This window comes from Balaenoptera ricei, chromosome 18, assembly GCF_028023285.1.
Source record: "Balaenoptera ricei isolate mBalRic1 chromosome 18, mBalRic1.hap2, whole genome shotgun sequence".
In the NCBI taxonomy this organism is placed as follows: Eukaryota; Metazoa; Chordata; class Mammalia; order Artiodactyla; family Balaenopteridae; genus Balaenoptera; species Balaenoptera ricei.
In genome coordinates, this window is record NC_082656.1 from 81,678,033 (window position 1) to 81,694,985 (window position 16,953).

Genomic DNA, 16,953 nt, shown 5'->3' on the forward strand with positions numbered 1-16,953 from the left:
AGCAAAGCAGCAGAAACCCCAAAAGGTTGACATCTGACCAAACCCCGTGGGAAACAGAAGTCTGTTGTGCAGGCCCCTCTGCTGCTGAGAAGGGCACCTGTGTGCCCTTGATGACTTAGTTCTTCATTCATTCATTGGTTCATTTTGAGTTGTCTTGGCGCTTGGATTCATGCCAGGGACATCTCTTCTGAGAAGATTTTAAGCTGTTTCATCACAGTTACATGAGAACTAAACCCCTGCGGGCTGAAGACTCACTCGCTTGTCTGTTTCCAGGGACATCCTGGCCAAGGCGGGCCCAGAGGACCGCCTGGCTACGACGGCTGCAACGGGACAGTGGGTGACGCGGGCTACCCGGGACCCAGCGGCCCTGGCGGCTTCCTCGGCCCCGCTGTGAGTATGGGAACCGCTCGGGCTATTCCACGGGTCGGCTCTGGAATCTGCGTGGTGGAAACGCGTGAAAGGTCTCGCTTTCAGGAGGCCCCGCAGAGGATGCCTTTGAGAAACTGTCTTAGCAAAGCTCTCAGAAGAGGGTGAGCTGCCTCCAGCTCACAGGACGGTGATGGGGGGCGGGAGCCCAGGCCAGGCCTGCCTTTACACCCCGGGGAACCGTGGCTCCCGCCCTTGGTTAGCGGTCAGGATAAAGCACACCGCCCCTGCTGAGGCTGGCTTGATGATACCCAGGCGCGCTGTTCCTGCATCCAGATATCTCCCTGTTCCGATTCATCCTTTAAGCGTTAGGTAGAAAGTAATGGGTTTGGCTTATGTGGTTCACTCCTGCAGCCTCCTAAGTGTTTCTTCATTTTCTCCCATGCTCCGATTCAAATAACAGTGAATAACAGCGAAATCGTGGAACTAAAATTTTTAAAAGCTTAAACCTTGACAAAATTCTCTATTAGTCATCCTCTTTATTAGATTCTAACATCCTTTGTGACATGAGAGAACAATGACGTTCTCCGGGATATACAAGATAGACTTTATTTTTCGTAATGGAAGAACTTCCATAGAACGATCTATTTTGTGGCTTCATTTAATTTCTAGGGTCTTTGCAAAGAATCTTGAAATATTTTTCGGCATTCTATTGCTACCCTCTTACCACCAGTATATTGCAAATTCGGGGTTAAACTAACATTTTTTGGCAAAACTTTTTATTTAAAAAAAACATTTTAAGGTGAGGGAAGGGCAGTCATAACACCCGTCATTGCGTTTCCCCGAGGCTGATGGATTTCTGGTCACGCTCACACCTCTGCCTTCCAGCTCCTCCTCCACTGGCCGTTTCTTTTTCATGTGATTCAACTTTTCCATAAGCTACATTGCATTCTATTCTATTCTAATATCATAGCTTTCATGATCAATAAATATAGCCATCACTTTAAAATATTGATTTTATATGTAGGTATTAAAACACGTGTATATGTGTATGTACGTACTCACACATCGTGTATATTTGACACAATTCCATTTTTAAAGGATGACCCAGTATCTCTCCCACAAATGGTGCTTCAGCGTGAAATGTGTTGATATTTTAGCACATAAATGCCAAAGAAGACACAGAATGGTATTTTTACAAAGAAAAGGAACGGGGTGGTAGAGGAAAGGATTTGTTTACTGAAACTTCACTTGGGTTTCTGAAAATAATTTAAATCCTATAGAGTATTTCCATTTTAACTGTAAGAAAGATGCTATTGGGTAAAAATGAAAGTAAAACTCTCACCCTTGTGGTTAAGGTAGAGATTGGTGTTCAGAATAACCGGAATTGGCCGTGAGGAGAGCTAGACATTGCCTATAAAAGGCAACATGACATCATCCAAATAACAGTCGTTGCACTGAATGCTAATGGACTGTTTTCTTCATTTTTCTTCCTATGATATATGTGCTAATTTAGGGGCCCCAAGGACCCAAAGGGCAGAAAGGCGAGCCCTACGCTCTGTCTAGTGAGGACCGCGACAGATACAGGGTAAGTCGGTAGAGGTGGGGCGCGACCAAGCGCCCCAGTGTAAATTCGCGATTAACAAAGTGAATTTCCAAGTGAGCTCTGGAGTGGAGGGATGCAGAGAGGGATGGAATAGCCCAGGATCATGACTGATTTGAAATTCTCTTATTGCCCTCCAGGCTGTTTTCAATCTTACACTAACTGTGGGCACACTCGTCCCACACTCAAAACACCCCAGATACCTGGGTGATTAACATCACCAAGTCCTGAGACGGCAGATACACTTTATATGCTTGTTTCCAACATTGCAATAAAATGTCACTAAACCTACAGATGCCTAAATGCTAAAATTCTTAACACTATTTCTTCTCACTTAGGGGGAAGCTGGAGTGCCCGGATTGGTCGGTTTCCAGGTAAGCATTCTTTTTATTAGAGAACAGACGGAGCGAAAGTTGAAGAACTCTGGACTCCACGCCCCAGTCTGCCTCTGCTAACAGCCTTCTCTGGTTGCCTGTCCTTAGGGGCCTCCCGGCCGCCCAGGGCCCGTGGGACAGATGGGTCCGGTTGGAGCTCCAGGAAGAGCAGTAAGTACCAGGCTCGCGTGCTCGCCCTTGAGGTTGTCAGGCATCCTCTGGAGATGCAGCTCCTTCAACTGCAGACGCTGGTGAAAGCCTCACGATACAACCTGATGCTTGTGGTCGCCAAGACCAGACAGGTCGTCCTTTGTACACGTTGCTGACATCAAGGTTGAAGAATGAGAACTGAAAGTGTGTGGTCATCAGATCACTGCCAACTAGGTCAAATTTTGACCTGGTGCTGGCCGGGTGCCGTTCCAGTCATGCACGAGCTCTCCCAGCACCACACCTGACCAGCTGACAAGGGCCTGTCATCCCTGGCAAAGCAGACCAGAGTCCAGTAGGTCGATAAGGAAGAAATGGGCTCTGCTGGACCTGGCCATTAGAAGCAGGGCCATTGCACCTGGCATGGCCATTAGAGCAGGTGTACCACACCTGGCATGGCCATTAGAAACAGGGGTGCCACACCTGGCGTGGCCATTAGAGCAGGTGCACTGCACCTGGGCACGGCCATCATAACAGGTGAGACATTGGACACCAATTAACAAAGTGGCCCCTGTGCCCCACCTGAGTGGTGGTCCACAGGTGTTCCCTCCTCCTGCAAATCAAATAATAGAGTGAAGTGCGACAGGACAAATCCCTGGGTAAAGGAGGGCCTGCTTTGAGGAGGGGAGGGGAGGGGGAAGGAGAGTCCCAGGGCCCGGCCGCCTCAGGCCCTTCCCACTGCACAAAGGACCAGAAGATGAACTGGCTCCTGCAAGGTGTCTGACTCTCTCCTTCCCCTCATTTTTTGTTAATAAACAAACAGGCCTTAAATTACTCAAAGAGAGCTTTTGACCACAGGGGAGAGAGCCCTTCTCAGAGGAAACCACCGCTCAAGATCGAGGCAGCTGTGGTGTCAGCTTCTTACAGACACTGAGAAACAGTGGACACACATGTGTCTGGGAAGATGCAGTCACACCAACAGTCGGGGGTGGGAGCGCTCATTCATTCCCTTCTAATTGTCGATAACAAGATAATAATAATAATTGATCATGTTCCTACAAAGCACAGTTCCCTGGTGCCGTGACAGTCATTTTTCCAAGCAGCCCTCTGGCTGGGAGAGATTTGGCCAAAGGGAATGAGATGAGGCTTATGTGACAAGATGCCCTTTGCTCTTCTGCACACCCAGCTGTCGGCTTACAGCACACATGCCACAGGGCTTGGGGGTGTCATGCTTTACGCACACAGTTCAGGGAAGTGTGAAACAGCAGATCGTACCCGCTGGGTCCCTAGCCGAGGTGACAGCTTCAGGGTCTTTGTATGAACCGTTAAAATCTCCCACAGCCCCCTGCCCTGTCCACTTATTTGTACTTCAACACAAATTGCTCTTGTAAAGCATTTTGAAAACTTTTATCCTAAGTGTGGTATTGACGCTGAATGCTTTGCAGAAAGACATATGGTGATGTTGGCAGGCGGATTCTCAACCCTGCGGAGTGGCCTGGATGTCAGTTAATTCTGTCTGTGCACATTTGCTGGCCCACCAGCAGAAAGTGCAGGACGGTGCCCTGGGGGGAACCACAGAGGAAGCCAGGAGAAGCCGTCTCTGGAGTGACGGGGCCTGGGACCTTGCAAAGGGATCAGAGCAAACATGAGTAGGACAGGGGTCAAGTCAAAAGCCTGAACTCAGAAAAGCAAACCAGAAACAGCTGTGTGTGGACAGCCAGCAAATCCTGAGAACTGGGCCTGACCCCCGCCCTCTCCCCTCCAGCCCTGCCTCCCCGCCGAGACAAATGTGTTAGAAACCTCTATACATACTGCCCGGTGTTCTAAATATACAGTGAGTGGCTTTCCCAGAGCTTTCCAGCAGATGTTATCTGGGTCCTGGGATAAAGAAAACAGTTTACAAATGTCTTTGTATTTGTGCAGGGACCCCCTGGACCCCCTGGACCAAAAGGACAGCCAGTAAGTTGGTGGGGGGCGGGATGGTGAGGGAAAGGGGAGGGGGGCCTTACGTGTTTGTGTATGTCCTTCTTGACCATGGAACTACTTGGTTGACAGCTATACTGTTTATCTCATGATGCGGACCGTTTTGTAGGGTTTTAAGACAATGTTATAAACTCCAAGGATAAATCCAGTGGTGCACCTGGATGGTCACATGAAGTAATTAAGTGGATGTATTGAATAGCTTGTTGCTTGCAACTCACATAGCATTCCTGTGGTTCCGTGAAAGTCCAACTGGTGGTGAATGTTTGATGAGAAACGTAGACTAGAACAAATTAGGGGCAGCTTGTGCTTATCCGTGTGTGTTCATTTACAAGAAGGGACAAGATGGTGCCATAGTTGTGTAGGGAGCTGATGGCATTCTTCTTACCTGGATACAGGTAGGTCCTACCACAGTGTGATGTCCGCTTCTAGGGATGTGTTTGGTGAGTTTCAAGCCAGGCTCAGGCCCAACGCTATCCTGTTTTCATCAGAGAAAGATGAGTCAGCTGGCTGGAGCACAGCAAAGCAGGTGGCTTGTTGGAACCTGGCGACAGAATTAGGGTTTAACGTGACCCGGGAAAGGTAGATAAATGCCCAAGACAAACAGTAGGAGGTTGGCGAGGGGAGTATTTGGTCGAAACTCAACGTGAGTCAGAAATACTGGGCTGCCGTTATGAACTTTTCAGAACCATTCTGTGGCCTGCATGTGGCCAAGGACATCTCCCAGCCTGCCCATTCCCAGGCCTGCCCCACGGAAACCCCATCTCTGTGACCGCCTGGGGACCTTGGCTGTCGCCACCTCACCCCCAGCTCCCATCACCTCTGACACAGCTTCCAGCTGCGGCTGGAGCTCATTAGGGCTGCTGCCCCCACCACCAGGCTCCCCACTGTCCGGCAGCCTGGAGCAGGCTGGGAACGGCCCAGCGCCAAGAGAAGCGGATGTAGGACGCGGCGGCTGAGCCCCGAGGTCGCCTCAGATCCCCACTTGGCTGCAGCACAAACGGCCCTCACCCTCCGCCCGGTCATTTCCTGGTGACTTGGACTCCGGCTCGTGAGGCAGGGGGACCTCGGGGTCCCAAGCAAATCACATTCTCATCTAGCCTGGCTGCGTTTCTGTGCTTTGATTTCAGCTCCCAGCCAGGTGGGAAAGAAGCAAAGGAAAAGCAAAAATTAATTAAAGGCTTTGTTTTTATTTGCAGAAACTCTCTGGGCATCGGAGGGGGGTGGGCGGTCTGGTGCAGAGACAGATCAGATAGGGCCCCGCAAGATCCTCTGTCTCCATGGGAAGGTAGAGGCCCTGAGAAGGAAGCAGAGCTGCTGGGAATCAGAGAACAGAGGACTTTCTTACTTACGGCATCGTGTCCGGTCAGCCCTCCCACGCGCGGCAGCTCCACTCATGAAACTGTCAAATACTTACTAGGTCGCCGGCCTAGCTTTGCCTCTTAAGCAAAAAGGAAGATGAAAAGTTTGGCTAAACCCCAAGAGCACCATCCCCTAAAATCATTAAAAGGGTAGGAAATCTTTCTGTGAAATTAGGATTATTTAACCAAAATGAGAAAGTCTGAGGCAGAGGAAAGTATGAATCATGATCTTCAAATGTGGGATCCAAGGCAGGAAATGGCTGCTTTCTGAGTCCAGAGGGGCCAGAACCCAAGGAAACGCTCTGCGACCCTAACCTGTAGAGTCGGTATACGCGGGATTAAGAGTCAGGAGGACCTCGAATCAGACCTGAGCTCTACCACTTGTTCGCTGTGAGGCTTTGGTCCAAGGGTATGACACTTTCCCCATCTCTGATGCCCGAACTCATCGTGTGGTGCAGAGGATTAAAGGAGAGAGAAGCAGTTAGCAGGGGCCCTGGACTGTCAAAGCCCAGGACCACAAGTAGGGAATCAATAATAGGCAACTTCCCGGTCAGCAGGATTTGAACAATAAAATATATTTCAAAAAGCAAATGGCAAAGTGTTCCCAAGGGTGACAGAATAACTGTCCTTAGTCCACTGTTTTTGAGGTTTTGCTTAAAGTACAAAATACAAATTTCTTAAAAGCACGGCTGTATTAAAACACTATCATTTTTATGAACCACAGAGTTTTTGTCACTTAAGGTTTAATCTCAGTGAATGCTCAGAACCCACTGTGAGGTGCCTCTTTCTGTAACCGGTACAGCAACCCGATTTGCTCCTGTTCATTTTATGTGATATCTGGAATGGACTCAAATGTTTATTACACGGTTTATATATGGAAATAGCAAAAGAAAAGACATTAATTCTCCTTTTGTGTCAGTTAGTTCCTGGGAGCTGAAGCCAGAATATTATGCAAGGATGGTTATCCAGTAATGTTGCAGATACATAGATACTAGGTTTCTTTTTCTACAAAAAAAAAAAAAAAAAAAAGTAATTTTATTTCACCATGATTATTGACTTTAAACTTACAGAAGCCATTTATCTTTCAGGGCAACAGAGGACTTGGCTTTTACGGAGAAAAAGGAGAAAAGGTAAAGGAAACTTAATAGATTGAATTAGGAAATATTGACAGATCATTTTAATGTCTTCGTTTTATGCTGTTATCTTGAGGTGCTCTGCAAACAGACCGTTTGCAAAGGAAACAATCACTGTAAAGTGTCAGGTTACCAAACAGGCGCCAGTGGTGGTCATGGATCAGTAAGACTGTAAAAGCCCTGGACCTCTGACGCAGACGTAACTTCAGCCGTCTTCAGCAGCTAGAAAGTAAAGGCATTTCCCTGTGGTGTCCTCTGACATGGGGCATCCAGAGGAGACTGAGGAAGGCAGAACAGCAGACAACGTGGAGCCAGCTCAGAGGACGGGGGGCATGGCCAGCTCAGGGGCTGGGGTCGTGGCCGGCTCAGGGACCAGGGGGCGTGGCCAGCCCGGGCTGGGCTCAAAGGCAGGAAAGAGGCCACGTGGACTCTTGCAGTTCCCCACGGTGCCAAGGTTCAAAGGCGTCGTGGCCTTTGAGAGGAGCCCCTGAGATCAAGTGCGTGAGAAGCTCAGCTGGGGACCCACAGCCGCAAGCAAAGCCTCGCCGCACGCAACCCACTCCATTCACTGCAAAACCTGAGTGCCCATCGCCAAGCAGATTTGTTCCCTTGGCCTCGCTGTTCGGGCATTTTCACTTTGCTTCCCATTTTGCTTTTTGACCAGACAGCAGACTCAGTGCAATCCCGTACTGCTCAGGTGTGACAAGGAAAGACTTTCTTCTTTGTGTGAATTCCATAGGAAAAAATCACAAAAGAAAAACATTGGAAGACCCAAGTTCATAAAAATTGAAACTCTTGTATGATGGAATATAAGAAAATAGTAAGATAACGAAGAAAGAAGAAAAGTCTGGGAAGAAATCGTCGGGCGGAAAGGAGAATAGTCACATTAGATAGAATGAGAATGAAGTTAATGTCTATAATCCACAAATATTAATAAAATAGTAATAAAAACATCAGGGCCCCCATAGGTAAAGGGGAGATGAACAGTTTTAGGTATTTTTCAGCTGTAATATTAGCAGACATTCAGAATATACTGTGAAGTGCCACTTTCTGCAGCTAATACATCATCTCAATTTGCTCCTGTTCATATTATGTGATATCTAAGCTCAAATCTGTATTATATAGTTTATGTGTGAAAATAGCAAAAGAAAAGGCAGTAACTTCCTTTTTGTGTCAATTAGTTCCTGGAGGTGAAATCAGCATATTACACAAGGATAGTGGTCCAGTAATGTTACAGATCGAAGGTTTCACCACCTGTGCATCACATACAAAAGCGTTTCTCGATAATGATTTAAAAAAGCTAATTAAAGCAATCCTGAGATATTATACTTATTAAAGATGCTGCTCTTTATTATATAAAAACCCCCTTAACTGGTGAAGTAGTGGTGAAACTGGACTGGTCTTTCATTTCTTAGGCATTTCTTATGTCTTGGTACCAATCTTAGAAAGCAGTAGCATAACACATAGCAAGAACCACCAAGACATTTAGCCTCCAGACCTAATAATTTCCTTGTATAGAAATTCATCGTAAGTAGATAATTCCTCAGAAGCAAATGCAGCCCCAAATTGTGACCAGCCTAAACAGCTTGTATGCATAAATTCTAAGAGATTCTTTTTGTTTTCTTTTTTCTTTCTTTCTTTCTTTACTTTTGGCTGCGTTGGGTCTTCGTTGCTGTGCATGGGCTTTCTCTAGTCGCAGTGAGCGGGGACTACTCTTTGTTGCGGCGCACAGGCTTCTCATTGTGGTGGCTTCTCTTGTTGCAGAGCACAGGCTCTAGGCATGCGGGCTTCAGTAGTCGCGGCTCGCAGGCTCTAGAGCGCAGGCTCAGTAGTTATGGCGCACGGGCTTAGTTGCTCCGCGGCATGTGGGATCTTCCTGGACCAGAGCTTGAACCCGTGTCCCCTGCATTGGCAGGTGGATTCTTAACCACTGTGCCACCAGGGAAGTCCCCTCTAAGTGATTCTTAATGCAAGTAGCAATCAAATAATTTTACCTTACGATTATTTTATTCTATATATGATTTTTATCTTAGGATTATAACACTATAAAATTGGTGTACATGTGTTAAGTAATACGCAAGATAAAAACTGCAGTTTGTGGTGGGATTGTGCTTTTATTCAACCTTGATCGTGTCTTTTCAATTTAAAGACAACTGTTTTGCTAAACCATTCACAGGGCGACATGGGACAGCAGGGACCCGGTGGGATTCCACCAGACAATAGTTACGTCGAGAGGCCCAAAAATGATGTGATCCTCCCAGAGGAATATAAGGTAAAGGGACTTCAGCAAAATTGATGTATTCCCAGTTGATCTAAAAAAAGGAGGAGAAAAAAAGGTAACTTTCTTTGCTCTTATTCAAACAGTCACATTCAAAGTCGAAAAGCCCTCACCGCCAAATTGGCAAATTATGCATGAAAGCACTGACCACAGTCACACAGGTGTATCAGTACATCACTGTAAATAATTATGATGAATTTGAAACAACACGAGAATCCATTTAAAAATCTCAGATCTGTCCTAAGTCTCTAGTATAGACATAGTTAGTGGTCGGAGCGCAACTCCGTGCCAGGCTATGGAGCTATCTGAACAAATGTTGTATTCGGCAGAATAAAACCTACTTTTAGGTAGGTTTTGCCGACATGGAACATCATCACGGGCTTTTTGGATCAAAGTCAGTTTTCTGACTCATAGTTTCTGTTAATGTTTTGTTTGATTAAAAGCATACTCTTGGAGTCTAAATAAAAATTAACACCCTTCTGTACCACTCACTCACTCAGACAGACCACTTACCCTTCCTAAGCCTTCGGGTTCCCTTGTGCCTAATGAAGACCGAAGCACTGACCTGGTAGAATACTGACCTCATAGGGCTGCAGAGCGGAGACCCGCTGGGTGAAACGCACCATGAAAGGTCACGGGAACCAAAGTAAAGATCCCAAATGTAGCACATGATTCCTGTCTCTCAGGTATCTGTCAGGGTGGGGCGTGGGTGCTGAGTCACGGATAGGAGAGCACAGGCTGGACCCCGGCCATGGGAGAAGTCAGTCTGGGCAGCTGTGGCTGTTATGAGCGACCTGACTGTTGACAAAAGTGGCCTGGGAGTTGGCTGATGTGAGGCCAGACGAGGCGGTTATGTGTAAGAAGGGGCGGCTATGTACCAGTTGAGCTCAGAGCAGGACGTCCCCGGACAACCAGGCAGGAGGGGGTCCTCCACAGAGTCATCAGGGTGGATCCAGGAGGGACTTTGGCTCCTGGGGGTGAGCTGACCATCAGCAAGGTAGAGCCTCTGCCCAGTTTCAGGACAGGAGCCCAGGATGGAGTGAGGCCAGAGCAGATTTGATCCATGCTGAGATGCTCAAGCATCTGAATCAGATTTCCTTCGTTTTCCACAGCCAAGAGGGGGTAGGTTCTGGGGCTGGGTCCAGCCAGCCTGCAGGGGGCAGTCTTGACCTGCGGGAATCCTGGGTGCTGGCCTAGGACTGATGGGGGAAAGGACCCAACTGGTCACTACATTTCTTTCCCCATTTTAGGCTAAGAGAAGTGGGAAAAATTGATCACATAAAGCTGACGTTGCTTTCCAGAGCTACTCTCGCTCGGGGTTTCAACACGTTCCCTATGAGCCTTGTTCTCAGAGGACCCACCTAATCATCTTTCACTCAAATGAATATTATCATTAGGAGCTGTCCCCTGGGCTTGTGCCGCCTGCCACTGAGAGTGCTAAAGGAAAATTCACAGGCAGAAGAGAGACAGCCTTGCAATCGTATCAAAAATAACACACAATTTCATCCGTATTGTGAAAATCCAGGAGAAATAGCACATTTTCCCCTTCAATTTTGAAGCTGCAAAAGTTAGGGGTCATTTGTGACAATTCATTTATATTCATGTTTACAGTTTTATAAAATACTTTTCACCTCATATCATAAATCCTGGTCAATTTTTAAATACTACTGTTCTCGAATTAACGAGCATTTCTTATCTTTCATATTCTTCGCAGGGTGAAAAAGGAAGTGAGGGGGAGCCAGGAAGAAAAGTAAGTCAAGGAATAAAGATGCTTCTTCTCACTGGTGGTTCCCAAATTCTCGGTGTTCCCATCACAATGATAGACTGTGTCCGGGTTGTAACAACCTGCAACTTCTGGTTTCCAATCCATTTGTCTACAGCAAGAAAGTATGATCATTTTTTACGCTGTTTTCCAGAAAACAGTTTCAGAATGTCTGCATTCCACAGTCAACACCAGCTAATCAACACTTTAGCTCATAAATGAATCTAAACCCTTTAAAAGAGAAGAAGTGCCATGGAGGGGCTGGGTGGGTTTGGTGGTGGCTTCCTTGCTGGGGTCCAGCCGTGTAATCTCCCTGCCCTCCCTGACCTGGGTCATGCCTGCCCCGTATTCCCAGTCCTCCTGGTTGTCACTCACTAGGTGATGATGACAGGTGACATCCTGGGTTGATGACCACCCAGGCTGACTGCAGACATCCTAGGGCTCCACCGTGTGTGGAGCTGGAGTAGAGACGCAGGGGCAGGACGGCCACCATCGGGGCACTAAGAATGGACCCCCGAGCAGGCAGAGCGTGAAGTGTGGGCGCCCTCAGGTCTCTCTGTTCTCTCCTAGGGCATTTCCGTGAAAGGAGAAGAAGGAATCATGGGCTTTTCAGGAGCGCGGGTAAACCATGCCTTCTACACCTGCCGTTTGCTTTGTATTGTCTGGTTTTTTAAAAGACTTTATCTTTCTTTAATTTTTTATTGAAGTGTAGTTGATGTACTGATACAATGTCATACGTTATAGATCTACAGTATAGTGATTCACAATTTTCAAAGGTTCTACTCCACTTATAGCTATTACAAGATATTGGCTAGATTCCCTGTGTTGTACAATGTAACCTTATAGCTTATTTTATACACAGTAGTTCCTACCTCTTAATCCCCTATGCTTAGGATCACAGCAAAGTTGACCCGAAAGTACAGAGATTTTCCATGCACCCCCTTGCTCTCCGACACAAAACTTCCCCTACTGTCAGCATCCTGCCCCTCCGTGATCTGTCGGCTATGATCATGAGCCTGCATTGACTGACGCACCATCGTCACCCAGTAACTGCGGTTTTTAATACTGTGCACCTCTGCCTGGACCGGGGGCAAGAACAGAACTCAAACACCTTTCTGCTTGTATTAGGCTGAATTGCTCATTGGTAACAAACATGTAGGCTGGCTCCAACAAAGAAGTTGATTTCTTGTGGCCCTAAGAGTCCAACAAAAATGTCCCTAGTGGGGTGGATGGGGTGGGAGTGGGGTGTCTTCTCCCGAGGAGGCTCGGCCACCTGTCGCTCCTGTGCCCGCGGGCAGACGTCCCCTCCGTCGGCCAGAGCTCAGTCAGCTGGCCACACCCAGCCCCAGGTGAGCTGGAAACGTGGGCAGAGCCAGGAAGAGAGAAAGTGGCCTTGTGGTGACCACTTGGGGGCCACAGCTACTCAAAGGACATGTGTTACAATCTCCAGAAGTAAGAACGAAGGCTCCCGAGAGCAGTGGAGTGCAGGCCTCTTTCTGGCTTTACTGTTTTTACTGTACTGTGTTTATGGATTTCTCCAAATTTCTTTAATTGGTGGACACGATGCATTCCATGAAAGGGTCCCTCAAGTGACCCATCTCCTCTAGGAAAGAAAAGGAGGCTTCAGATGGTTTTGATACTGGCTTAGCAAAGTATTTTACTTTAGTCCACGGCGGGTGCCATGACAGTGCCCTCCGGGAAATGTCCCTGCATATTCTGAGCTGTTACCACTTCTGTTTTCTGTTCAACCCAGGGTGCCCCCGGCTTCGATGGTGAGAAAGGTTCACCGGGACAGAAAGTAAGTTTGAGACATGAAATGCAATCTGCTCCAGGCCTGAAACACCTTGCAAAGGTCACATACAAAGACTGGGGCATCCCAGAAGAAAATGTCCCCAGACAAAACATTTAAAACTTTCCCACATTTACAGTAGCAGAAATAATCCTTCCTCCCAGATCATTCTCAAAGCGTAAGCGAGCTCATTTACGTTTTCTCTCGTTTGGCAAGCCAGCCCTGGGGTCCTCTCCCTCCGAGCCTCCCGTCACCCGGCCCGCACCGGCCACGGCTCCCGTGGTTTCCAGCCTGCCGCCTCCTCGGTGTCACCTCCAGTGTGTCCTGTAGGAAGGTTGCCAACATGGCAGCCACAGGTCCTCCCACATTTTTTATATATTGATCTCTCACATTTTGGCACTTCGCTTACCTTCCGTGATGACCCAATTTGTTGTTTTTATCCTGTGTTCTATGGACAGATTTTGGGCCATTTCTGTAGGAAGAAAATGGCAGCTGAGAAATGTCTTATACATCTGCATCAGGCTTAGAATTGTCTGAGTGCTAGATCAGATGCGCGAGAAAACATAGGAATCGATTTTTTTAAGTAATGATTTCTTTATTTTCACTATTTGCTGTCTTCACTAACTCAGGCAGAGAGTGCACGGGCCAGCCCTGCCCACCGCAGACCCCCAGCACGCTCCCCAGGGGCGACCCCCGTGCACGTGGGGTGGGTGTTCAGATCAGGGCTCGCACAGGCGGGGCGTGTGTTTTTACATGCATGTAATTTAACCAGGGAAAATGAATATTTCATCCCGTTCCGCTGTCCTCCACTCATGTCTTTCACCCAGCGCTCCTCGGGGGCTGTCCCACGTCAGCACAGGTGGCGTTGTTTGAGCTGGGCGGTCATGTCACACTGGACACGGCTCAGTCGGGAGGGATGCCTGCTCACCGACTCTGCGGTCACTGCAAGCTCCGTCAGGGCTCCTGGACTGTCTCGTGGGATGGCCTCTAAGCAGGAGGTCGCTTTTAATATCAGAGAAGTTTGCCTCGACTTTCGAATCTTCAGCTCCACCTAGGCTGAAAGAAAGTCCGTCTAAACAGGAGGCCCAACGTGAAAGCACCAAATTAATCTTAGTTCATTCTAAATAATGTAACTTTCAGCATACGTGCTCCTGGATTTCAAAATATGCAGTAAAACAATCAGATAACGCACATACTTTATCCCATTGGCATTCCGAATTTGGGGGGGGCCTTACTGTAGATATTCTTTAGCAAGAGGGAATAAATTTCTAGATTTTTTTAAAGCTTTTCATATCCAGATACGATGTGGCTCATAAGGGTAAACTTTGTCTTTCAATCCATATTCAAGAGAATTAGAATGCAATCATTATTAGCATTAGATACTTTTTTTAAGTGAGGAGAAAAACTTCTAAATGAAAAGGTTTAATGATTCCAGTTGGTGTTAACTAAAATTTTTCAAAACCCATCTTGGGAGGAGGTTTTAGTAGCTGGATCAGGTTGTCAACGGCCGACCCCACTGGTCAATCGTGAAATCACAGCAGTGGGGCAGTCGGCACGTGTGACTCGGTGGGAAGGACTCGGGACCCGCCGGGAACAAATCTTGCTCAAAAAAGATGAACCTGAGACTAAGGAGGCCCAAGATCTAACAACTAGTTTAGAGAAAATCGGGGGGATAAAGGAGCACGTTGCCCAACTCCACAAGGATGGAGTGGACCAAATCCACCACGCAGGCTGTTCACAGTACAAATGACCCAGTTTCCTCAACAGCAACGACAAAAGGTACCAAAGTAGAAAGGAAGAGAAAACTGTTATGAATTACAGGCAAATTAAGAGACATATCAACCAAATGTCATATTTTGCCTTTTTTTGAATCCTGATTCAAACAAAGCAACTTTAAAAAGACATGTTGGAGACTAAAATCAGGGAAAATTGAACACAACGTGGGTAGTAGGTGATCTTAACAAACTATTGTTGATTTTATTAGACACAATGGATTGTGGTTACGTCTTTAAATTATATTTTAAAGATTAAAAATAAGCACCGAACATCTTTCCTGCAGGGAAGCAGAGGACCGGATGGTTACCAAGGCCCTGATGGATACCCAGGACCCAAGGTGGGCTCAGTTTTCATTTGAATCAGGCTGACTTTCCCTTATTTCCCTTGGATGGTGTTCTGATCACCTCCTAAACACCCTGTTGGAGAAGGAGGCCTCCTCCTTCCTGTGTCACGTAACTGATCACACGACACCTGGCACTGAGAGATGAGGTGGACATTCACCTACGAGTCACCTGTGTCTCAGCCTCAGGGTGCTGCATGCCGTATGGGGCCACGTAGAGGTGGCAGTGGGGACCTGCACCCGGAGCAGAGTGAACCAGGGGGCTGAGAGACGCAGGCGCCATAGTAACAAGAGGATGGGGGGCCCTGGTTCCCGAGGGGGCCACGACTGACTTGTTTGAATAATCCCACGGGCGGGCTGGGAGGTTGAGGACCGGGGGCTGCAGCTGCTCCAGCTGGTGGGGGAACTAGCTGGGTTGGGGGGCATCTACCACCAGGTGGGCCATAGCTGCTGAGGATGGGGGGACTCACAGTCAGGCCTTCCGGGCCCCGTGAGGCTCAGGGACGTCAAGGCAGCTCGTGGAATTTTAGGTCTCACCGTCCAGATGGTATTTGAATCAGGTGCCGTCACACCACCCCAGCTCGGCCCCGTGGGCAGCTCAGGTGCGGTCATCAACACAGGGAAGTCTGCCCTGAGCAAGGCGGTCACCTGGCCACTTCCGGAGCTTGACAAGGGTCTCAGAGTGAGATGGGCACCGGCCCACCTGTCCTCTCCTGGCGTGTCCAGCTGGCGGCTGGAATGCCCGGACTTACCAGCACAGCATCGTGGACGTGGAGCCCGGGGACCGTCCGTGGTTCTGTGACTCAGAACAGCCTCCGCTGGGCTCATGGTCGCTTTCAGTTCTGTTCTTTGGAAACAGGCGTAGTGTCCAAAACTCCAAAAGGCCAGCCTCACATTCTTTTGTTTTCCTCTTTTCTTTCTCCAGGGAGAAATGGGTGAACCAGGCCCCCCCGGCCCACCAGCCTACTCCCCGTATCCTTCCCTGGCCAAAGGTCTGTATGCCATTTGTCCTGCTTTCTCATCTGTTGTGGACACAGAGCCATGACCTTGCGAGAAAGATTTTCTGAGCAAAACAAAACAAAGCAAAAAAAGAAAAGTGTTTAAGTGTTAACGTTTAGCACTTAAACGCTGGGGAATCTCAGTCTTGTGAACCCTCCCTCCCTCGTGGCTTAAGCGGGGTGTCACGGAGGGACCCCCAGTGTGCCTCTGGCTGAGAGACTGCTCACCGCTTTCCTCCGCTGGGAAAGGCTTTCATTTCAACATACCTTGTGCAGGTTCTGGTTCTGCCACCTGCAGCATCACTATAGAAACCCAGCCCTCGTGCCCACCAGGCCTCCATGGGCACTGTCCCAGCCACTTCACTGGTTTCTGGTCCAAACGCGCCAAGATGCTTACGCCCCCTGCTCGCCGGTCTGGAGGCTGGAATTGATCATAGTCTGTAATCTGGAAACATTCACAGCCTTTTAAACTTCAAAGAACTAAACCTCCAGGCATTTGCACCTGGGCTCGTACAGGAAAATAATCCCACGGTCACAGTTGACCCCTGAGTGTCAGTGGGGGATTCTGCACGTGTTGTGGCTTGTGCTGTCCTTGTTAGTTCAGCTCAGCCTCCCATCGGCACGATCGATTAAAATATAATTCTAGTTCTGCGCTTAGAGCAATGGTCTGTGAACCTTTTTGAATGTGCATCCTTCTAGGTTTAAAAAAAAAAGTGTTTTCAGCACCCCTCCAAATAATAGTATGAATATTTATTTATGGATAATTTATCCATGATACAGGACGTTCCCTGAGGTCAGAGAATTTAGCCTGTGTGGTCACTACTGTATCCTCAATTCTAGAACAGTCCAGGCACATGGTAGTTGCTCAGTAAATGTTTACCTGAATGACTGAATACTGCATGTGCTAAAACATGTACATCAGATAGGGATTTTAAAGGGTGAGATTTTTTTTTAAACGAAGGTGCTCTAATGTTTCCTTCCTGTACCCAGTAGGTCATCTGTCTCACCCTATTATCTATGTCCAGGGGTCAAGGACTAACCTTCCT

General features: G+C 47.9%; 1 protein-coding gene across 3 annotated transcripts in view; it reads left to right on the forward strand.

Moving 5' to 3' along the window:
• The window catches only part of COL4A2 (collagen type IV alpha 2 chain), a 384,139-nt gene that overhangs the window by 325,979 nt on the left and 41,207 nt on the right, over positions 1-16,953 (forward strand). For 2 of the 3 annotated variants that reach the window (XM_059903178.1, XM_059903177.1), the window contains exons 7-18: positions 274-390; positions 1,883-1,954; positions 2,308-2,343; positions 2,452-2,514; positions 4,414-4,449; positions 6,920-6,961; positions 9,141-9,236; positions 10,957-10,992; positions 11,575-11,625; positions 12,758-12,802; positions 14,853-14,906; positions 15,835-15,901. In XM_059903178.1, the coding sequence (XP_059759161.1) occupies positions 274-390; positions 1,883-1,954; positions 2,308-2,343; positions 2,452-2,514; positions 4,414-4,449; positions 6,920-6,961; positions 9,141-9,236; positions 10,957-10,992; positions 11,575-11,625; positions 12,758-12,802; positions 14,853-14,906; positions 15,835-15,901 (715 nt within the window). The remainder of the gene's footprint in view (positions 1-273; positions 391-1,882; positions 1,955-2,307; positions 2,344-2,451; positions 2,515-4,413; positions 4,450-6,919; positions 6,962-9,140; positions 9,237-10,956; positions 10,993-11,574; positions 11,626-12,757; positions 12,803-14,852; positions 14,907-15,834; positions 15,902-16,953) is intronic. The other variant, XM_059903179.1, reaches the window with a different exon arrangement.